We start from the raw sequence: 24,161 nt of genomic DNA, 5'->3' as shown, positions 1-24,161 counted from the left end.
AACCTATTTCTTATTCTGCTTTAGAATGTATTTCTTTAAACTCCTCTGTGTGGTTTTGGTAGGCTATGCCTCAGCTAAATCGGTCGACTTATTAAAACAAAAACTACCCCAAAAGAAGTCACTTCATTTTGTTCCCTTAGACCGTTCACCAAAAACAGAAGTAAGTTTTTATTTCTTCTGGTGTGTGTTCACTGTGCAAGTTTTTGATATGTTATCTTCGAAATCTTAAATTTTAAGTTTTCATGAGAATTGGGTATTTTTATGAGGTATGAGGTGTTTTTAACTTACGGAAGGCTGATCGGATCTGATGGTTGAAATTTTTAATCGGTCTCTTCTGTGTTTTTATTTTTGGCTGTCGTAAATCTATCGTTCCCTTGAGTATATATTTTTGGGAAATATTATCTAAACCCAATTTCTTATCCTGCCTTAAGATGTATTTCTTTGAACACCTCTGCGTGGTTTTGGTAGGCTATGCCTCGGCTAAATGGGTCGACTTATTAAAACAAAACAAAAACACCCCAGAAGAAGTCACTTCATTGCTTCTTTTGTCATGATCGTTCACGAAAAACAGAAGCAAGTTTTTATTTCTTCCGGTATGTGTTCACTGTAAGTTTTGTATATGTTATCTTTAAAATCCTAAATTTTAACTTTTCATGAGAATTCGGTATTTTTATCAGGCATGAGTTATTTTTAACTTACGGAAGGCTGATCGGATCTGACGGGGCCTCCTCTGTGATTTTACTTTTGGCTGTTGTCTATTTATCGTTCTTTCGAGTATATTTTTTGGGGAAATATTATCTATACCCAATTTCTTATTCTGCTTTAGAATATATTTTTTTAAACTCCTCTGTGTGGTTTTGGTAGGCTATGCCTCGGCTAAATCGGTCGACTCATTAAAACAAAAAAATACCCCAAAAAAGTCACTTCATTTCGTTCCCTTAGACCGTTCACCAAAAACAAAAGCAAGTTTTTATTTCTTCCGATATGTGTTCATTGTGCAAGTTTTTGATATGTTATCTTTGAAATCCTAAATTTTAACTTTTCATGAGATGACAATTTTGCAATCATTTAATAATGAGGTTTAGTTTTACCCATCAACAAAATCACATTTTTAAAACTACATGCAATTTCGTACAGAAAAATTCGTCAAAAATAGGTTGAAAACGTTCTATTCCTATTATTTAGATCGGCGTGTCTTGTCCTTTCGGTGGATGTAAAATTGTATAGTTCTGGGTGAACATTAGCCTTATTGCACAAAATAATCAGAAAATGAAAGACAAATACATTTAGAATTGATTAAATTTTTAATTGATATTTTTTTTAGATCGCTTATAATAGCTTTAATCAATATGCATACTTGCACTTAGTGTCAGATTATGTGTGTTGCATTGCGATAAATACCGATAATTCTTAACAAAGAATTTGTCATCAATGGGGGCCAAGTCCAAGTGGTGGCGTAGCTAGGGAGGGAATGGGAGAGGCTGTCTTCAGTCGCAATTTCTGAAGGGTTCGACACAGTGGGGTTTTTTTTGCTTATATTGCGGTGGTGATGGTGGGGGTAGGGGAAAGCTGACTTAGCCCTTGGAAGGTGGAATACCATAGCTAAAACTCTAAATCTAGGGCCATCAAAATACTAAGATGTCAACTATGTCTAGTACGGAAGAACGTCTGCAAGCCTTAGACTTAATTATACATTTTTTAAAAGTGAAGCTTAGCTCTTCCGGTTGTTTGTGCAGCACCGAGAGTTTGTATATTTGTATGTAAGTTATGCATACTGTACTATATATTACTTGTATATTAATGCATATTCAATTTAGTAACTAAACCTTTATTTTTCAGCTGTTTATTAATACTTATAAAAGCATACATGCTGAAGTTCATAAGCTCATAGACACTTAAATTTTAGACATTTTGTCATTTTATCAGTATTGTTTATAAAGTTAAGGGATCAGATTTGTTTTTAGCAATAATTAGTTTTTTGCCTTCATTTGTAGAAGAATACAGATTTATACATTATAAATTCGTAATTATTGATTAGCAATTATTGATCTATGAAACAGCGATAAACAGCAATAGCACTTGAAACACAAACTATTTGCTGGATAGATATAGAAATTCCCTTGCACCAGATACTGATAATTTACCGACAGGGGAATAAAAAACTTCCAAGGTAGCTTACAGCCGAAGAGGGTAGAAGTTCACTCCCTAGCTGGTTCTTCTACGTAGAAATCTACAATAAAATAATGAATAAGAATCTAAACATAAACAAGAAGAATAATAGGGAATTCTTTTTACAAGACAGTGGATTTCTATATTTGAATGAATATTTCGACCCTATATCCAAGGGACGTCCTAAACATCAACAACAAGAAGAACAATAGAGAATCCTTTTCGCAAGACAGTAGAATTCTTATATTTGAATTAATATTTCGATCCTATGTCCAACGGCCATCCTAAACATCAAACATTAGTGTGGTCTTCGTCGCTATTTATGAATAAGAACGTGTTTATACTTTACGTATTTCTTTACTTCAATTCCTTTGGCTTAGTTTTATTTATTACCAAGATCGCATCCAGTGGGGGGGTGGGGTGTTTTAAATCCCCCCTCAATATTTCTGTTCGACTCGTAAAAACGTAACAAGAATGCATATAAAAAAAACCTTTGAAGTGTTTTATAAGTTCCCCCTCCCCTCCGAAATGTTTTATTTCCATTGTATCTTAGCGGAAATTTTCAAAGCCGTTCAAACTGTATTATAAAGGGTAAAAAATGGGTTTCGCTGAAAAATTAGAGGAACTACTCAAAACTGAGAATTTGTATATCGTTCTCTATTGCTAGCCTATAGCTGATTCTTGCTTTTTTGTACCTATTTTGCTTACTTAAGTAACATTCTAGTGTGGAGCCATTCTTAATGGTGATTTTGGTGAATTTAGCTCACCAAACTATCCAGAAATTTATCCAAAGAACTTGACTGATTGTGGATACAGGATCGTCGCACCATCTACAAGTAAAGCAATCAGACTTCGGTTTGTAGACTTCTCAACTGAAGCTGGAAATGATGTTGTAACGGTAAGACCACATCTTTTTACCATCATATTATTTGGGAAATTTCCTTATTTCCTCAAAAGAAAATTGATAACTATGAAATCTTCTCAGAAATTAACGTTAACAAAATGAATGGTTTTCTAAAGTTTGTATATTGAGTAATTTGAAATTTGTGAGAGACTTCTAGGAACCCAATTTTCTATATTGGATACTCCATAGAACTTTTGTATTTGTGCCAATTTACTATCGTAGTTTTAGTATATTAGGGAAAAAAGAAAAAAGGGGCAAAATTAAAATATATATACGGGGCTGCACACGTGGAAGGGTGGGGGACTAGGGTCAACAAGTTCTGCTTAGAAGAATTTTTCATTAAGTAAATTGTCGTATTATAATACAGAAAACATGAAGTTTCCTTTATTGGAAATATATATACGGGGTTACACACGCGGAAGGTTGCGGGACGTGGGTGGTTAAGTTCTGCTTAGAAGAATCTTTCATTAAGTAAATTGTCTTATTATAATACAGAAAAGACGAAGATGTCTTTCTTGGAAATATATATACTGGGTTACACACGTGGAAGGGCAGGGGGCTAGGGTGGACAAGTTCTGCATTGAAGAATTTTTCACTAAGTAAATTGTCGGATTATAATACAGAAAAGATGAAGTTGTCTTTCTTGGAAATATATATACGGGGTTACACACGTGGAAGGGTGGGGGACTAGGGTGGATAAGTTCAGCTGTGAAGAATTTTTCACTAAGTAAATTGTCTTATTATAATACAGAAAACATGAAGTTTTCTTTATTGGAGTTTCCTCTTTCTCTTGCTATTAAAGATCAAAGAAAATTTTTAATTGCAATTATCTTGTCAGGAAGAATTACCAACTGAGGTAACTTAGCATCTAGCGCAAGGATTAAGTATATATGAATTATACAAGTGAATGGAGATGTTAAAATTATTATGAACGAGAGAAGAACGAGGAAAAAACGTAGATTTATACATTTAGCTACTGAAGGATTCATGTTTATTATGAAAGAGGTGTTAGTGCCTTCTAAGAGAACAACGTCAACGCAATGTTGGAAGACAGCGGAATTAAAAAAAAAAATTGTTGTCACTGTGTTCTTTTGTGAAACAAGAACCTTAAAAACATATTACGTTCTGGAAATCTATTCCGGAAGTCAGTCAAACTCCATGGAGAGGTTAGAGTTTTAAAACAATGATTAGGTTAGAAATTAGAAACAAATTAGTAAATTTAAAAATATTAGTTTCTGAACCACATACGTGTACTTAACAATTTATGTAAGCCCAGTAATTTAGATTAAACACTAAGGAAAGCTATTTGCCAATATTGGTGTAGGGGGTAACCCCCTCCCCCTGAACTATGAATATTCCTCCGCAAATACCATTTTTACTTGACTCTTTTTCTAAAACTGAGTGAAATTGTAGTTTAAATTCCGCGTTGGTTCACTTTGGTTATATTTTGTTTAACTTGTTTTAACACAAGGTCGTTAATGCATCTAGCGGAGGTTCAAACTTTTTCTAACATCTAATATTTAATAGTGACATATATTTTTAGTATAAAGTGATAATATAAAGATTTTTTGGACACCATTTCTCGCTGATTTAACAAAACATCCTTCTCCCGAAATAAGTTTGGAACCCCTAGCAATTGAGTCCTATCCAAGACCCTGATTTTGATAAGTTGGCTAGCTTCTCGCTTCTTTTCTGAGTCTATGAAACAGGAGAAGACTTAATATACACCAAATTTGAATTTGGCTATATATTGTAGGTGAGGATCTAAGTTTGACTCAAGGCAATTATGTCATGAGATTTTGATAAATTTGTTATATAGCTAGATCTAAGTAATTTAACTTTGAAGTAAATTACGTCTTTTTAGACTCAAAATTCGATAACAAGCGCTGTAGTGAAACATGCAAGCGAACCAATAGTAACAAAAACCCTCGAACAAAGAAATGACAAAAAATTACCTTTGATCCGTCTTCAAAACAAAAAGAAAAAACAAAATATAAGATAGAATATTAGGATAAATTGAGAATAATAGAATTTTGACTATAGAAAATACAACAGAAAATGTAAAATATACGCGACAAAAATTATGCCCCTCATATCTTGCCTTTTTAATTCGTTTTGTACAGGGCGTCGACCCGACGCCCTGTACACCAGTAATGGCTCTATAGGATATATTATTTATCCTTTTTTGTGTATTTTAACTTGTATTAAAATTGCTCTTTCTTTCTAAACTGTAGACATGAGTGTTTTGGCCAGGTACATGCATTATGTTACGGTTTTCACAATGGTTTTCACAAAACGGTTTTCCCATTCCGTTTTGTACGGGACGTCGACCCGACGCCTTGCACACCAGTAATGGTTCTAAAGGCTATACATCGTTTATTCTCTTTTGTATATTTTGAAATTGCCTTGTTTTGTGTGTTTTGACTGAGCTACATGCATTAGGGTCTGGTTTTCACCATAGATTTATTCGAAGACCTTAGGACACTTTTGCTGGTGGCTTGAATAAAAATTGTAAGGACTTCCCCAAAATACGTGCTGTTTGCTTGTGTTTGCATGTCACATGCGTTTCCATGTCACCAATTATAAATTAATGCACATATGTTTGTTAGTAGCTGAACTGTATTGTCATTATTTGTTTTTTAAGATTTTTCTTACATCATATTTGGCCAGGGTAGTCTTGGAACCTATCTACTAACAAATATAGACAACATTTTGTTCTTTTTAAGGTCTACGATGGTGCAGATTCAACTGCAACTGTCTTAGCAACCCTAAGTGGGACCGATCTAACTGAAAATCAGGCTGTTATTACAGGATCAGGTAACAGCCTTTATGTTAGCCTCACGACAGATTCTTCAGTTAACGATCGTGGATTCTTAGCCCAGTGGTCTCTTGTGAGTCTTTCATTTCGTTTCAAAACTTAATTTCAACTGAATATAGAGTAGTTATTTAGCAAAAGAGATTTTAAAAATGTATAAAATAAGTTAAATTCACTGATATACAAAAAATTATTAAACACAGGTTATTATTGAATACAGGTTTATGTTGAATGTGATAGCATAATTATAACTAAGCAATAATATTAGTTGAATCGAAATCATGTTTAAAACCAGCTAGAGTTTCTTTTAATAAGGTAGTGGAAACGAAATAACGAAAACTTTCGTATACAGAAATAGTTATGAAAGTCCAAATATTTCGATTCGTATTCGGAAGCCTTTATCAACGGAAAAAGGCTATTTTGAATAGCACTACATGAAAAAAAAACTGAAAAAAAGGAAACTCACACGTAAACAAAACCTAATATGATATTTCATATAACAAAAAGAAACACATAAAACAACAAAGCACAAGGGAAGGTTTCACAATCATCTACTGCTGTCCCATCAGTCTTCTCTGCGATAACCCTTAACGCAGTTTTATGTCTTCTAAATTAATTTGCAGATCTATTTGACCATCAAACTTAACAAATAGCATTCCAACATTAAAGGCCTTAATTTCTTTGGATGCTAAAATTAGCAAGCTGCCCCCTTGACTTGAGATCTAAAGAAGCCCTGTCCGGGTAGCAAAGAAACACTTTCAGTTTTAGCGAACCTAATTTTTTCTAACACCCTTATTTCTTGTGTTGTGTCCTTCTAATCTCTTATTATGTAAATTGCTGGTATTTAAGGAAAAAGGTACAATTTTGAAAAACTCCATTTATGAAAATTTTTTAAATGATGTCACGTTGACCCGTGCCACGTTGACCCGTAAGAATCAGGGGTGTCACATTGACCCGTAAGAATTAATTGCCAAAATCAGTTGGTTAAATTTAGCTGCACATTTTTTTTTTTTTTTTTTTGTAAAGAGTCACATTTTAACATTCTTTTTTCTTAAAGACAACTGTACTGTGGAAGCTAGACTTTCACTTGAGAAACCTACACTTTCTTAAGCTGTTTGGTGCCACATGTTTTTAGCCTACATACTTTGACATTTACTTTTTGATATATAATGAGTTTTTAGGAAATTTTTAATATATAAGTTTTTAGGAAATATGTTTCATTTTGGGTTTAAACAAAAAGAAAAGTTAAGTAGAAAGAATTCACTCTCCAGGGGGGAAGACGAGAATGTAGGAAAGGAAAACTCTATTTTTTTTTAAAGCGGCAAAAGTTTTACAAATGTGACTGAAATTGAATAGTATATTTCATCCAAAGAAAGAAAGCCATTTAGCCTACCCCGAATTGCGATCGTTGAAAATACCCTGATTAATTTACCGTAATTGCTCTATTCACCAAAAACTCCCTAGTATATTCTCGTACACCCTAATTAAGATTATCTAAAACTAAAAAAAAGAGTTTATAAATTGCACAAAGGACAGTTACAATTCATAGAAATCCTCAAATAGAAAAGCAAATTTGAAATATATGTTACTACATAGTCGAGACAAATTCTATACCTGACAAACCAGATGAAATAACCAAGCACTAAATACCACTTGTTCACTTAATTAAAACACATTCTCCTAATTATATTTTGCTGATTGTTTAAGTATTGTTAAAATAAAATGATGCCTGCCGCTTTTCAATAGAAAAAGTAGCTAAATTAAAGGTAAATTAGAACATCATACAAGTTTGTAAGGAAATGAATGTTGCGTTATCTAAAGTAAGTTTTTTTTGGCGCATAATGTCTATCTCGGGACTAATGGTTTTCTTTATCTCAAGTTTCGAGGTAGTTTTCTATGTTAAATCGAAATAAACTAAAATTAAATGAAAGTACAAAGGGGTGGAGCTTCGCTAGGCGAAAAGAAATACAGTTTTTTTTAAACCTCTTACGTAAAAAAAAAGTAATTTCTTTGGTTCAGTGTAGAAAGTAGAACCAACCATTAGGATATTGGACGTCTGGGTATTTGTGACGTCACTCATACATAAAAAGTTTCTTTTTCAAAAATTAATTAAGGCCTCAGTGAATTTTCCTGAAACGAAAGCCTATCTAGATCGCTTTTTTCACGCCGGAAGATGAATAATTAAATTATTACGGGTAATCTTATTAAAAGAACAATAATCCCCGAGTGAATCTTGGTTCCCAGGAATATAAATTATTATTGTTTTTTTTTTTGCCACAATGCGTAGCATTTAATACGAAGCAATTAAGAATCGGAGACTTAGTTATCAGCTCTCAAACGGAAATATTTTTCTCTAAATTCTCGGAGTCAAATGATGTGTCAACAAATATATTAGGTTTTGAAATTCTTTCTACTTATGCTCATGGCTTTCAACCTTCAGGGGTCTCTAATTTCTGTCAAGCGACGATTTGTGAAAAGCGGACTGGGAGGAGTAAACAAATTTTCCCAAAGTCAATCTGTTTAGATCTTTTTTTTCAATCCGGAGAATGATAGCTCACCCACCTCCAGAAAAATATTAGTACCGGTTTCGAGAAAAAAAAATGAAGATGGATATAAATTTATGCATATATAACATCATTGCTGTTAATAATATAGAATGTACTAGTCCTGATGATGCTTAATTGAAGTCCTTATAATTCTTTTGCGTCATTTATTTTAGAGCAGGAAGATTCCTACAATGCTGGAACCTTTACCATACATGTTGGCGTAAAACTCTTTTTATGTTACATTTATTATCCATCTTGATATTCAGCTTTCGGGCACATTTATTTCGCTTTTTCAAAATATTACACTATCTCTCTCTCTCCCTCCCTCTCTCTCTCTCTCTCTCTCTCTCTCTCTCTCTCTCTCTCTCTCTTTCTCTCTCTCTCGCTCTATTTCCCAATCTCTTTCTCTTCCCTCTGTCCCCCTAACTTGCCTTATTAGGCTTATTACTTTAGGCATGTGGCAGTCGCTATACAAGCATCAAAGGCGAAATCCACTCTCCTGATTATCCTAATCAATATGCCGACAACTTGGATGAGTGCTATGATATAACGGCACCTGTTGGTAAAGCCGTTCGACTGGAGTTTGCAGAAGTTGACACAGAAGCTGGTGTAGATTTTATACGAGTGAGTTTACTATGTTCAGTTATTGGTAATGACTTTTGAAGGTTGTTTTATTAGAACTGACTTCAAGTTTAGTTATTAGAACTGAAATATGATTTTCTACGAGTGAAATTATTTTTATTAAGTTATTAGAGCTGACATTTGATTATTGGCTTATTAGAGCTGACCGTGGTATTGACCTTTAGAAGTAACTTTTGTGAACTGCTTGTTGGAACTGACTTTGGATTTAGTTATTTACTGATTTGGCTTTTATATCAATGGGTTAATTATATTCAGTTAATTAAACTGATTTTTCAGGACTGATTATTAGAACTTACTCGAAGTCAGTTTATTAGAACTAACTTTGATTTAACACGAGCGGGTTGATTATAATCGATTATTCGAACTGACTTTTGAGAACTAATTATTAGAACTGGCTTTGAATTCTATTATTAGGATTGACTTCCACTTTATATGACTGAATTGATAATAATTAAATATTAGAATTGTCTTTTCTGATAACTTGGAAAACCACTCTTTAATAATAGATTGGAGTATAGCTAAACAAAGTTTACACGGATGAGGGGGGGGGAGATTTGGTCGACTGACTTTTTTTACTCAACTGTTCAACCGAAAGATAGTAGGATTTTGGTGAAATAGGGTTAAAACTTTAATAATGCCATTAGAATTACATTACAGGAATCCTTTTAATGGTTAAAAGAATGTAATAGGTGGGGAAGGAAATTGTGTACCTTCCTTGTGGATGAAGCAACTGATAGTAAAAACTGATGAGGCATCTAAAAAATTTCAGGGATTGAATTTGTTGCCATGACAAGTCGCAATGCGGGATCTTTACTGAAATTGACAGTAACAGGAAAAATTTTGAAAGACCTGTTAAATGTCTGGAGTTGAGTGAAATAAAAAGTACTAATCTTAATTTTTACAGAAAAAGAAAGAAATTTGTACCCACCGACTCTCTGATCTAGGGAGGGGTGTTTATTTCTAAATGTGACTTTGGGTTTCTCATTTTTTCCTAACATGCTATCTCTTACTTTCTTTTTCTTTTTTCAGATCTATGTAATAATTATTTAATATACCCTTAGTTATAGTCATTTTAGGATCAAACATCTAGGATACGCTTTACATATTGCTAAATTTACACTAAAATTTTGTTAATTGTTATGAGTCCTCCAAGTTATTTCAAAGGCTTTGAAAAATTCCTTATTTAAATTGAGCTATAGAAATATGTGTAGTGAAAGGAAACTAAGAAAACTATAACTATTTCATTAAAATGATCATACTCGGACGGGCTAATTTTTTTTTACCATTTCAGGTTCACGATGGCGATTCTGAGGCTGGTGATCTATTAGCAGAACTTAGCGGACAATCTGCTGGTGAAGTCTTTGTTTCAACATTGTCCAACCTTTACGTTGTATTTCAATCAAATGCAGGAGGAACAGGCAAAGGATTCATAGCATATTATAGTCAGGTATAGTGAATTCTTTAATTATTATGTAATTATTTTGGCATTAGAAAAATATTTTTCTTTGTTAAATAACGATTTGTTTCAAAATATAATTTATTTATTGTAATAATTGTGATAAAAAGTATATTATTCAGTATATTAAGTATATTATTAAGTATATAAGTAATATAAGTATATTAAGATTGTCGTTATGTGCAACTGCAAAATAGTAATTAATTTTCCTGCAATAATTTTGACAGAAAACTACCCACCAGAACCTTATTCATTCGACAGTAATGATCCTTTTTTATTAAAGTTATAATTAAAGAAAGGTTAAGATGGCTAGGCCACGTTTTATGGATGAAGAATGACAAATTGCCAAAGATCCTGTCCTTTGGCCATTCATCTGGAGCAAAACGAAAAGCAGGTTGTCCTCAAATGGCCGCTGGAATCAATTTTTGTGACGCATTGTAGATACACACGAGGGAGGTTCTTGCCTGCCACTGCTAATGAGCCTACAATGGGTTCAGGGATCCAGACCAAACTGCCGTCATTGATTTTTCCTCTTGTTTGCGAAACCTTTTCGTAGGAAAGGACATTCATACCAATAGGTGGGGAAGTGCAGGTATTATCAGGATTTTGCACTGAAGTGTCTTCATTCGTTGTCAACCTCTTTTTTCGGTGAAATTGTCCAATATCGATTGGCACTTATTTGTCATATTCATATCTTTACTCATTGTGAAATTAGGCAAATATAAATAAATTCAAAAGTCAAACTTAAAATATAGGACATTCTAAAAACAAAGGTCATAAAAGAGTTAAGAAGCAAAATGTGAAAAAACAAATATAAAGTAAAAACGAATTGAAGTGGATATTTCCGCAACAGATGTGTTTTTATAATATTTTTTTTATAGATATATTTCATTTAAAAAAAAAAATTATTTTTCCAAAGGGGTGGTCGTATAAATTTAGGAAGGGGTCCATTCAACTGGAAGTCGTAGCACACTTTTAAGAGTCAAAAGTGATTTGAGGATAAATACCGCTCCCCTCTTACGCCCTATGTTCCCAGAATACACCTGATCAAAAATCTTTAGATAGCCACTTTGATCAAAATAGTCCAAAGGTTAAATAACAATTTTTTCGGGTTTGAAAACCTCTACCATCCCTCAAAGCAAGGGCTATAAGCTATGCAATTTGTTCATTGTTAACACATAAGGCTTTTATGAAAGGGGTGGTCGCATAAACTTCGTAGGGGGCTCTATCGATTGGAAATTGATGGTTCTCTTGCCCTTTGAAGATTCAAAAGTGATAGGAGGTTAACTCACCCCCTTTCCCTCAGAGCCCTTTCCTCCCTCCCCCTACGCATCCGATGAAAATTTTTAGATAGCCGTTTCATCATTTTAGTCCAAAAGTCAAAGAGTTGACAATTCCTCCACAACTTCCGGGGCAAGGACTGTCGCCTATGCAAGTTGCCTGTTATTAGTATATAGGGTTTTTGTGGGATGGGTGGTCGTAAAAACTTTGAAAAGGGCATAATTGATGGGAAATCGAAAGTTTTAGTTTCTTTTTCAAGAGTCCGAAGTGAGCAAACGGCAGCCAGTGCCCCCGTTTCTTTTCCCCCAAATGCATCAAAGGCCAAATAAATATGTTTTCAGGGTTAAGCCCTCCCCCCACAACTGGAGCAGGGGCTACAAGTTATACAGGCTGCTTTGTGTTAGCAAATAAGGTTCTTATGGAAGGGATGATCGTATTAACTTTGATTAGAAATCGAAAGTTATAGTGCCCTTCAAGAGTCAAAAGTGATCAAAGGGCAACCAGCCTCCCCCAATGCGCTTTTCACCCAAATGTATCAGATTTAAATTTTGAAATAACCTTCGGGCATGGCCTTTAAATTTTTCAATTTGTCCATTGTTAATGTATAAGGATTTTTATTGGAAAAGAAGGCATTTTTGATCCTGGTACTCAAAAAGGCTTCGAAAACCTTCAAGGAAGTGTTAAGGAAGATGCCGTACAAAATCAAAACGTTATATATGCCCACTGGTCGTAAAAAGAGAATATCAGCAACATCTAAAGAACGAATGAGGGTATTAAGTTGAAAATTTTAAGTTATGCTGAGGAGATGTTAGAATACGACTTTAGGGTAACCATCCCCCCTTATTCCCATTTATTCAAAATAGGCAAAAGACCTAATAGCAATATCATGCCTCCATAGCCCCGTGGCAAGGAGTGTAAATTATGGAACTTAACCGTTTTTTACATTCAGTATTTATTATCAGGAAAAGGGGTATTATTCGATTCTGGGTGCATCCGAAAAGGCTATGGGCGTTCAAGTGAAATCTTGGAGAATGTTGAAGGGTATTTTATACCAAGCCAAAAGACACTATGTGCATCCAGTTCATCAAAAAGGAGGACCTGTAATATTTTGAGGACGGCTGAGAGTATTCAGTTGAAACTTTCAGGTCATGTTGGATGGAATATTGAAAAGTGATTGGAGGGCTACCAGTCCCCTCCTATACCATTTTAATTGCAATCCCTCGGAAAATATTTGATCAAAATTTTGAAATAGATATCATGTTCAAAATAGTCAAAATATGAAATAACTATGTATATGGGGATGGTGTAACCACAAACAGCCTTGGAAAGGGAAGCTGAACACAATAAAACACACTCTGTGCGTGCTTATTGTCAGATATAGGTATCAGATGTAGGCATTAAGTTGTAAATTTTAGGGGGTGTTAAAGAGCTGCCGGAGGGTAACTAGCCACCCTGCCCTTTTTAGATACTCCCTCCCCTCATCAGTAATCAAATTTTTTCTCAGAAAGCGATTTTTCTCAAAACAGTCAGACGGTTTAGTAAATATACTTCCAGGCATGCAATGCCCCCACAGCCAAGTTAAGGAGTTTAAGTTCTGCAATTTGCCCTTTTTTACATGCAGGACTTATCATTAAGAAAAGGGAGAAATATTTATTCTAGGTTTGTTCGAAAAGGCTAAGGCTATTAAGGTGAAACCTCGAGTACTGTAGAGGAGTATATTAAACTAAATCTAAAGAGAATATGTGCATCCTGTTTATCAAGAAGGTAAATGTACAATATCACAAGAACAGCTGAGGGTATTAAGTTTAAACTTTCAGAGCATGTTGAAGAAGATGCTAAATTGTGGTTGGAAGGCAACCAGTCCCCCTCTCAATCTTTTTTTAGCTGCCCTCTCTCCAAAGATATCTGATCAAAATTTTGGAATAGCTATCTTGTTCAAACTAGTCGATGAAGACAGACACCCTCCCTCCTCTTCATTTGTGGCTCTGGCCTCTTGCACCCGAAGTTAATTCTTGATTAGCGCCCGCCCCACCCCCCTGTCTACCAAATGTTTCTCGGCCAAATTTTACCAAGTTTTCATTTATTAACAAAATTTTTCATCTATTAACAGAATTTCCCATTTATTTGATTCTGAGTTTTCTTACTTTAACCTCTGCAAATTATTCATTATGTCCTCTCTGTTGATTGCTTATAATTCTGCGACTTCTATGCCTTATCAACGGTAAATCATTCAGTCACCCCTGGCCCATAGTCGATCTAATGCACGTTATTATTAATATTTTATTTATTTAGTTTCTGTTCATTTTGGGTTTCATTTATTCTTTAATATCAATTTCTGGTCGTTTTGAGTTTAAATTATTACGGGAACTTATTTTTAGTGGCTTAAAGTTTAATATGGCTCTTTACTTTTCTTTGAAAAACCTCTCTTTCTGAAATTTTTTGAAAACTAATTATAAGAGAGACTTTTTAACATTGCAGGTGCCGGCTGTTAAGGCTTTTTAAGAGCGAAATACAGACGGTATCCATAGCGGTTGAAATGAAACTCATTATGTGAAAAACTGTAAACACGGCCGACTGGATTCAATTATACAGCGGATCGAAATCCCATTATAATGTCAATTTTGATCCCACTCTGCCAAAAGGTTAATAAAGATGCAAAAAAGGATATTTTTCTGCATTGTGCAGACAACTCAAGATAACTATAATAACCTCGCTCCTAAATGAAAAGACACTGACTAAGCGCGAGATGTGCGGGTCACTAGTTCTTTTTTACTGAGTCATAGGTTGGAGGTGAGTAGTGCAGATCAGATTAGCCATCCCAAGCGCTGTATCAAAACTCCCTGGAAGCAGCCAAAACATCGTTGACTCACAATCAGTGGTCAGCATTTATCCCTCCCCCCTTACGGCAATACCCCATGGAAAATACCCCCTCACGAAAAATGCTCCTGCGGAAAATACCTCTGGGAAATAACTCCAGAAAATGATTCCCCCGCGAAAAATATCCCCTGCTCCAGATCCACTCATAAAATATCCCCCCGGAAAACACCCCCTCCCCTCCGCGGCTGGTTGGTGTCTATTTACTTTTGACAAAAAAAAGACTAGAGCTCTCAATTTCTGACCCAATGAGCACCCTCCGAAGTTTCTGCGACCATGAGATGGAGGTGTGGATGAGGAAGGGGCAGTCCCCCTCCTATATTAAATAATTTTGGCTCATTTTGGATTTAATGTTACTTTTTAATTTTATAATAACAGCGTAGACCAGAAATATTTTCAAATATCATAAGGGAGTAGATATCAATTTCGCACTTTTGATACGTTTCTTAAAGTTTCTTTTGCCCCCCCCCCCCAACGAAAATCCTTATTACGGTCCTGGGGATTATACATCAGTTTCTACCTCCACCCTCCTCTCGTCTCTCCCTTAGAACTAATTCTGTATTTATCTGATGAGTCAATGAGAGTTAGGATGTTTTGGCATTAAGATGCATCCTTTGAGTTATCTCCCTCTGTTCCTAACACAACAATCAGAGTACCTTATTGTAGGAGTTTAAATGCCATTTAAAATTTTTGAATTTTTCCATTCCTCAGAGATGTTATTTGTTATTGGAGAACATACGGATATTTATCGCAGGGGAGTACTCTGCAGGGGGGAGGGAATTGTCTGAGGGAGTTTTCAGTTTGAAGAAAATTTTTGGGAATAAATTTCTTTCACCAGGGATGTATTTTCCAATGAGATATTTTCCAGGGTGCATTTTCTGGGGAGGTATTGGGGGGCGTATTTTCCATGGGTGGTATTTCCCTGGGGTATTTTTTGCTGGGGCATTTTCTGTTGGGGGGTAAACACAGAGAGCCCCCGTAATAGATGTTCTGGCGATTTCCGGTTTGAAGTGTTGAATATTTTTAAAGTACCAAAGAGTGCAATCGATATGGGGTAATTGTTGTTAAAGTAAGCTAATACTTATCGTAAGAGAGCTGAGCTGCAACCACTTGTTCTATTATATTTCCAGCCAGAAATCCAAATTGGTATTTGGTGAAAAGAAAATGACTTTCCGCAACTTTGGTAAAAAGAAAATTTTCTCCGCGACTTTAGACATCGGTGACAAAATCATAATAAACCAATAGTTATCTATATTAAAGTTACCTTTTTCTTATTATTTAATATATCCGAAAGAAAACTGGAATTAATTGTAAGAATGAATAATTCAAGAATTATCTCTGGGATAGCTTGTAGCAAGTTAGTAGAAAAATCACTATGTCTTAATAAAATAGCTCTAAAAGAGCTCTAAGGGAGCTCTAAGGGAGGACGGGCAGCGTGTTCTGAGGCAACATACAATCCAATAATTTTAAAATAATCACTAAAAATGGTAGCAACAGGTTCTCGCACTCTAACTTCTATACTTACTTACTTGTACTTGAATCAGGACACACTCTCTGCAGCTCTGCCTAGCTGTAGGGTTTGGCAGACTCTCGCATTCCATTGGGTGCAGTAAAGGGCCAAAGGGGAAGTAATTTTAAGACAGAAGAGGTCATATCAGTGGCCGTGACGTCTGATCCTGCCGATGGGTTCTAGCTAAGATTAACAGTCTTTGTCCAGGAGTTTAAATCATATCCACGCCTTTTTTCCAGCTTGGGAGTAGTTTCCAACGAATTTCCCTAGGAACAAAGGAGTTACCAGGCGTGTTACAAGCCTATTCGGACCAAAAAAGCTGAGTTATGTGAATAGTGGTTTTCAGGTTAAATTTTTGTCCGCTACGTTGTCTTATTATTTCGTTCGGGACTCGGCCACGTTGATTCAGTCTGATTTTGTGTCTTATGCACCTGTAGTCGAATGATTGAAGAGGCTGAGCTTCGCATGCTTTTATTCGCCATGCTCTATACCACTACTATACCTTTTATATCAAATAGTACTTCAGAAAGAGACGTTTTTTGTTTTTTCTTATCCTGCCTTTAGTCAAAATCCAAATTTACCGAAGAGAACCTGATTTTCGATAAGATTTTTCATTCTGCAAGTTTTCACTCTCTAAAATTTACCTAATGATTGGTTTAGATTTTAAGGTATAATAAAATTTACAAAATGGTAGGTATAAATACATCTGACATTACCAACAACTCACTGCAGCTTTCACCCGCCTGAGGCAAATATAGCTTACTTACTTACTTTTGGTGAGAACCAGACAATGATCCATCCTGCCCGGCACCAATGGAAAATGAGATAACTGACGTAGTCCAACATGATCTGTCCGCTACGACTTATGGAATCCACCATAAGATCAGGGTCATCCTTGAATGTCCGTCAGAGATTCTTTTCTTGGCCGTCTGGTCTCCGTTTCCAAATTTGAAGGTTGTCGCAGATAAGGGCCACGTGGGATATGGTTCAAGCTGGCCATCGTAGTGTGTGTCTTAGGAATTTCAATCGTTGTTGCTTTATGATTACCGAGAGGGGGGCCATCTGGGCGCAATCCTTTCGAATCTCAGCGTCTGAGATATGAGTCCGTCGGCTGACCCGTAAAATGTGCCTCATGCAGCGATGATCAAATACTTCTAATGAACGTGTTTCATCGGCATTCAAAGATCAAGTTTCACAGGCGTACAGCAGGATCGACCGACCAGTTGCATTGTACAGGATCATTTTGGCCAACACCGCCTTGTTGGCCAACACAGCTGCTAACTTCTATCCCAAGCTATTCAAAGCTTCCCTCTTTACACCCTCCCGAGAAGTTACAATTTCTTTTAAATTCCTTCTTGTTAGCTTTTCCCGCCCCATTCGGGACGACCTACTTTTCAGTTGGACCTAGATGGATGACCAAAAATGACGGTCTTTGGGAATCTTTCTTCCTTCATTATCAAAATGTGTTCTAGCCATTTCAACTTTTCGGTCATTATAGGTCTAGATAGCAAGATAGAGTCACATTCTTCGTAAAGCTTATGGTTTGAAATACGACCAGCCAATTGGGTGCTTAGACACATCTGAGACAATTCCTCTGGGGAATAGTTTAAAAAAATCCTCCTTCGTCTTACGGAGTGCCCACTTTTCAGAATCATTTTTAACCACTGTCATTACCGCATATTATATATTATATTATAATGTCATCACAGTATGTTATGATCTTTGTTCTCAGCCTTATCTTCCTATACCTTCAAAATTTTCTTAACTGTGAAAAAAAAAACACCCTGGACCCTGTTTATTCCACTTTAAACATCTTCGTTACATCCATCATCGCTACTAATAGTACTAACAAGGTAAATGAAGCTATCCTATTGATTAATCCTCTCTTTACCCAGTATCATATCGTTACTTGCATTTATTCCTAGTCTAAACGATAAGCACATTAATAGTACATTAATCGTCAAACCTTTTCTTATACCCTGAACTAAAAATCTTGAAAAATTATTCGTCTTGCTAACATTTTTATGCAAGTTACTCAAATACCTATGCTCTTGTTTTAAATCCTTCTTTTCTGGTTTTTTTTTCTAGCTCTGTGGTAACCGTTTTGCTGGACCATCTGGTCAAGTGACATCTCCTGGATACCCTGGTAACTATCCCAATAATGCTGATGAATGTTATTTGATAGAAGTAGCTGATGATAAAAGAATCTTACTTTCATTTGATGTCTTTGATACAGAAGCTGACTATGACTACCTCGAAGTAAGTATTCCTCTTATGATCATATTAGTCAGGTTGTTTTAGACTAAGTATCGGATTTATAGCCACACACCTTGTTTACACATACCTGTTTTAATTAAATTAAAAAAAAAAAACATTTTTTCATCTCAAACGAACAAAAATTAAAACTTAAGATGAACAGAAATTGTTACATATATGGAGGGTGTCGCCCTCTCCTCAATATCTCACTCCCTACGCTTAGATCGGATTTTTATTTTATTTATTTTTTTTTTTTTTTCCAGTTATTTAAGAATGACTCCTGAATCAGAAAGGCCATTGACCTAGAATAATAAGCTCTTGTAAAAGTTCTAAAAAAAACTTAGCGTAAAGAGCAAGGTATTGAGGAGGGGCAACCCCCCTCATATACGCAATAATTTCTGTTCGTTTTGAGTTTTAATATTGCTCTTTACTTTCAGTTGAAAAAACTTGTTTTTTTATTTACTTTTTGATTTTTGTTTAAATAACGCTCGGATAGCCGAATCCCCTTCCATGGAAAATTCCCTTCCTCCACGAAAATTCCTCATGAAAAAGAATCTCCCATTTAACCCCCTCATCCACCAGAAAAATTTCCCCTAAAAAATGTCTGTATACTTCCCAATAACCAATACTATATGTAAACAAGGGTTAAAGTTCATAGCTTACAAACTTTCCCCCAGGGACCATGGGGGTAAAGTTTAAATGTGGTATTTTTCCGGATGCTCCCAAGTGTGCTCGGATTATTGTTCTGTATAAAGGTGGACCAAGAAAGGATCCAGCAAATTATCGACCAATTTCAATTTTATCAGTATTTAGTAAAATATTCGAAAAGACTATGCTTTCTCGTCTCCTTTATTTTCTAAAATCTAAAAAAGCTCATGATTTTCAATTTGGATTCCGGATAAAGCACTCCACTGAACATGCCTGCATACCCTTTTGGATTTATACATTCTGCATTAGATTCAGGATTAATTCTGGCTGCTATATTCCTGGATATTCGTAAGGCATTCGATTCCTTGACCCATGAGATTCTTCTCTCGAAGATGTCTCATTTTGGCATTAGGGGTAATGTATTTTCTTGGTTTCAATCGTATTTGAATGACAGGTTAATTTCTGTCGATCCACTTTCCCGTTCACCCTCACAAGTGAATTTTAGTGTCCCTCAGGGATTGCTATTTCGGTTTATGTAAATGATCTTTACTATACCGACCCAGAATGCAGAAACTTATTAATTACTGTAGACTCTGTCATTCTAAGCCTTTGACTTGCCCATAGTGCCAACTATAGTTCGCCATCTTTTGATTTCCTTTTTTGTTTTGCTGATGACAGCACACTTGGCACTTCAGAAAATTACGTATCTGAGCTTCGATTACATTCGAAAAATTTGGTTGAGAGAGCAATTTTATGGCTTGATGCTAATTATCTTACCCTAACTTTTTCCAATTCCAGTTTTTTTTATATTTAGCATGTTTCTCAGATTTATCCCCAGTTAACAGAAATTTATCAGCTAAAACGGATAATTCATACATCTAAAGATCGATATGTTCCTGTTTTTGGGCACTCTTGTTGATGAAAACTTGTCTTTCAAACGTCGCATTGATTCGATCAAAATGAAGATATGCAAGATTCTCGAAATTCTCGAAACTCCTAAAAATTCTTTGGCTTATTAGAATTTATTTGATCTATTTATAATTTTATTTTTCTAATTTTATATTCATTGGAGTCTATTTAATCTACTGATCTACTTAACTAATTTCGTCCATTCAATCTATTAATCTATTCAGTTTTGTTTTCAATAGTTTTTATTTTGTTTATATTTTCTTTTCTTCTCCCTTTTGCTCTTCTCTCTGCAATTAAGTGATTATTTTAATATTTTTTTTCTTCTATGGGATAGTGAATCGTTTATCTTCCACCTTTATTATAGGCCAAAGAGCCTTTTGGGGAGTAATAAAATTCAATATTGTATGTGTATTTCATGATGAATAAATCTTATCTTGCTAGATTTTTCGACTATGGTGAAAAAATGGCTATCTCAAAATTTTGATCTGGGGACCTGGGGAAAAAATGGGCTTGGGAGGGGGGCTAGATGCCCTCCAGTATTTTTGGTCACTTAAAGGGGTACTGGAGCTCTTGATTTACGATATAATGAGCCCTCTCTCGATCTTCTACGATCGCTGGTTCATTATGATCACCCCCCCCCCCGGGAAATAAAAAAAAACAAAAACACATCCTTGATCTTTTTTCTGGCAAAAAATTCAAAATTCCAGATTTTTATCCATAGGAGCTTGAAACCTCTACAATAGGGCTTTGAAAAACCTGCTAAATTTGAAGGGAAGATCGCTTGACGTTTTGGGGTTTTTCCTCTTTTTTTCAAAAATTTTTGCAGGTTTTTAACTTTTATCAGGTTTTTAAATTTGATGAGTTTTACATATCTTGAAAAAGCATCAAAGCCTGCTTTTTTTATGTTTTTCTGTTTCTTAGGGTGTCGGTGGCTATCGCGCTCCTTACTTACAGTTCGCTACTGAGAACTGTTTAATTTTTCTTTAATAAAAGGATCGAAAATTCTAAGGTTCCCAAAGGACTCAAAACTATCCTAGCAATCTAAAAAAAAAAGAAAGAAAACAAGCAAGAAAGCAAACAAAAACAAATAAACAGGCATCCGTGATCTTTCTTCCGGCAAAAAATACAAAATTCCACATTTTTGTACATAGGAGCTTAGAACCTCTGGAGTATTGTTTTCTGGTATACTGAATCTGCTGGTATAATATTTATTAAGATCATATTGATGTTTTGGGGAAGTTCCCCCCAGGCTCTCCCTCTCGGGTTTGTAACATTTAATGGGTCACATTAAATTTGATGAATTTTACATATTTTGAATAAGCATCAAAATTCGAAGGAGCTACTGTTATCAAGACTCTGTTTTTAGGGTTTTGGTCACTATTGAGCCGCATCACTCCTTACTTACAGTTCGTTACCACGAACTATTTGGTATACAGTAAAAGAAATATCTGTGTGCCATATTATGGAGAGCAACTGTTGTCTTACGTGGTTTTTGTGCTTTATGTCCGACACTTTGGTATAGTAGTCTTTCAGTGAAAAAAAAAACGAAAATGGTCGTAAAGATATATATATATAAGGTAAAGGTAAAGGATACGGCATTAGACTTTACAGTCCGTACCGGCGGTGCTGATCTCCGTTTCTTGGCCCTTCAGCCAGGAAGTGCAATGGGGGGTTGGGGGCCAGCCATCCTGTGCTTTCGCACACCCTTCCTGTTTACCTTCCCCAGATTTCTCCAGGTACCCATTTAGAGCTGGGTCGACTCTGGCTAAGCTTACAGAGTCACGCCACTGACCCCCGTCCCAAACTGAAGAATTGGGTACACTGGGATTCGAAATATATATATATATATATATATATATATATATATATATATATATATATATATATATATATATATATATATATATATATATATATATATATATATATATATATATATATATATATATATATGTGTGTGTGTGTGTGTGTGTGTTTAATTAGGGGTAAATTGCATTTGTTTTACGTTGTGATTTCAACTTCATCTTAAGCTTTTGCAGTTCCGATATTTCATAATATGACACCTGTCCTAACCGAGGTGTCAACAGTAATCTCAGCTGCTGATTGATCTTCTGTTTTTTTTTTCTTGACAGTTTTTGACCGCAAAAAAAATTGTACAATTATAACCGTGTTTAATCCTAATTCAACGCCCAACCAACAGCTAGCTTCACTGTTTAACCACTTTGACGTAGGTCTCATATCCTCTGGCCTCCGACCTGAATATACTTTTCGATTAATATATGCTTTACTCGTGCATAATAACTATCTCAAAATATTCTCTTTTTTTAAGGTCTATGATGGTGCTAGTGAAGCTGCACCCCTTATCCAGACTCTCAGTGGCTCAGCTGCTGTTGCTGATATTGAAAGCACCGGAAACTCGCTTTACTTACGTTTCGTGAGTGATTATTCCTTCAGATACGACGGTTTCAGCGCAACCTACACTGAAATCTAATTTATTTGTGGTCACATTTCTGAGTTTGGAATAATATAATTTCAAAGTAAATTTGACTACTTTTGTTACAGTTTTTGCAGTTAATTGTCATTGTGATAGGTGAGCATATTCAAAGAGATGTCTTATTGAAGAGGGATAAGATTTTTTTATGGTGGGCAGAGTCCTAAGATATGAAATAGTGCAACTCCAAACCTCTGTGCTTTAGGGGACATTTTTAACACTCATGTTCAAAGAAAAACTTTCTACACTTTCCCCCCTGTTGTTACAAGGGTATACACACTTACATAATTTTATTTTTTTTAAATAGTATTTTATTAAAAAGTGGCAGCTTTGAAAAAATCTCAAAAATTTACCAAACAAAGTTTCGCTTTTCGTAAACTTATAGCGTATCTTTTCACTTTTTACAGTTCGATATATTCTGCTGAAATAACAGAATTCACAATTTTATATCAAAAAAAGTCTCTTTTTCTCTTTCTACTCCCGCCATATCTGTTTTTTACACGGCCGATGTCTACTACCTCAATATTTCGGTGAAAGCTTATAATTGCTAGTCCTGTCAGAGTCTTGAGTCTTCTGTCTAGAGTCTTGTCAGTTTAAAGCTCTTCGTTTGTATATCCTCTTTTATCTATCCGAAAATATTCGAATAAAGACTGAAATTGACAGAAAAACATGAACTCTAATAAAGATGCGTGTAGGTATGTGCTTCAAACTAAGCATGTGAGTCGAAATGCTTCTTTAAAAAAATAAATAATTCACATTTTTTGGAAATTGGAGATTGAAACCTCTACATTAGGGTTCTCTGATACACTGAATCTGACGGTTTTATTTGCATTCACTTTAATGGGGTGTTTCTACTCTTTTTTGAAAACCAGGCAAATTTTCTCAAGCTCTTAGCCTTTGATAGTTAGAACTAAACCTAATAAACATTAAATATTTGGAATCAGCATAATAAACTGATTTCATTTATATCACTTTGTCTCATATGTCTTTCAGTATTAAAAATCCATTTTTTAGACTTTCGGCTGCTATTGAGCCGCGTCATTCCTTACTTACAGTTCACTACCACGAACTGTTTGATAAGGAGTCTGTTGCTAAGGAGTGTGTTGTTAAGGAGTAGAGTTTGTTGTTCCGCTCTCTTTTAAAGGACCATACAAAATTATTATTATTATTATTATCGTTATTTTTATTATTATTATTATTATCATTATTATTATTACTATTATTATTATTGTTATTATTATTATTAGTACTATTATTATTATTATAATTACTATTATTATTAATATTATTATTATTATTAGTTTCGAATTGTCTGCGCAATGGTACAAGTACTGTAAAAAACATTTTGTGATAAGGATTGCGTCTAAAATCGTTCTTCAAGTATTTTAAATTAAATAAAAAACTAGTTTTTTCTACTGAAAATAAGGGGCAACAATAACATTTAAACGGAACAGAAATTGTAAAGGGGGCTGGCCCCTTCTCAGTGCCCCTCTCTTCACGCTAAAGTTTTCTGGCATTTTCGAAATTGGTTCTGATTTTAATTAAATGGCCTATGCGTTTCAGGAATCGTTCTTAAAGAATTGGGACGAAAGGTCGAACTTCATCTTAAAGAGAAGAGCATAGAGGAGGGGGCAGTCTTCCTCAGATACGGAACAATTTT

General features: G+C 35.0%; 1 protein-coding gene across 1 annotated transcript; it reads left to right on the top strand.

Moving 5' to 3' along the window:
* Positions 1–22,552, top strand: LOC136037055 (cubilin-like). The gene is made up of 7 exons (XM_065719493.1): positions 1–160; positions 2,894–3,067; positions 5,800–5,964; positions 8,888–9,058; positions 10,368–10,523; positions 18,286–18,456; positions 22,340–22,552. Exons 1-7 carry the CDS (start codon positions 26–28, stop codon positions 22,499–22,501), a joined length of 1,134 nt encoding a protein of 377 aa, XP_065575565.1. The 5' UTR covers positions 1–25; the 3' UTR covers positions 22,502–22,552.
* The last annotated feature ends 1,609 nt before the right edge of the window (positions 22,553–24,161 follow it).

The sequence above is a fragment of the Artemia franciscana genome, chromosome 2, assembly GCF_032884065.1.
Source record: "Artemia franciscana chromosome 2, ASM3288406v1, whole genome shotgun sequence".
Classification (NCBI taxonomy): Eukaryota; Metazoa; Arthropoda; class Branchiopoda; order Anostraca; family Artemiidae; genus Artemia; species Artemia franciscana.
Note: the sequence above shows the minus strand (reverse complement) of the source record. Positions and strands in the feature narration are given on the sequence as shown.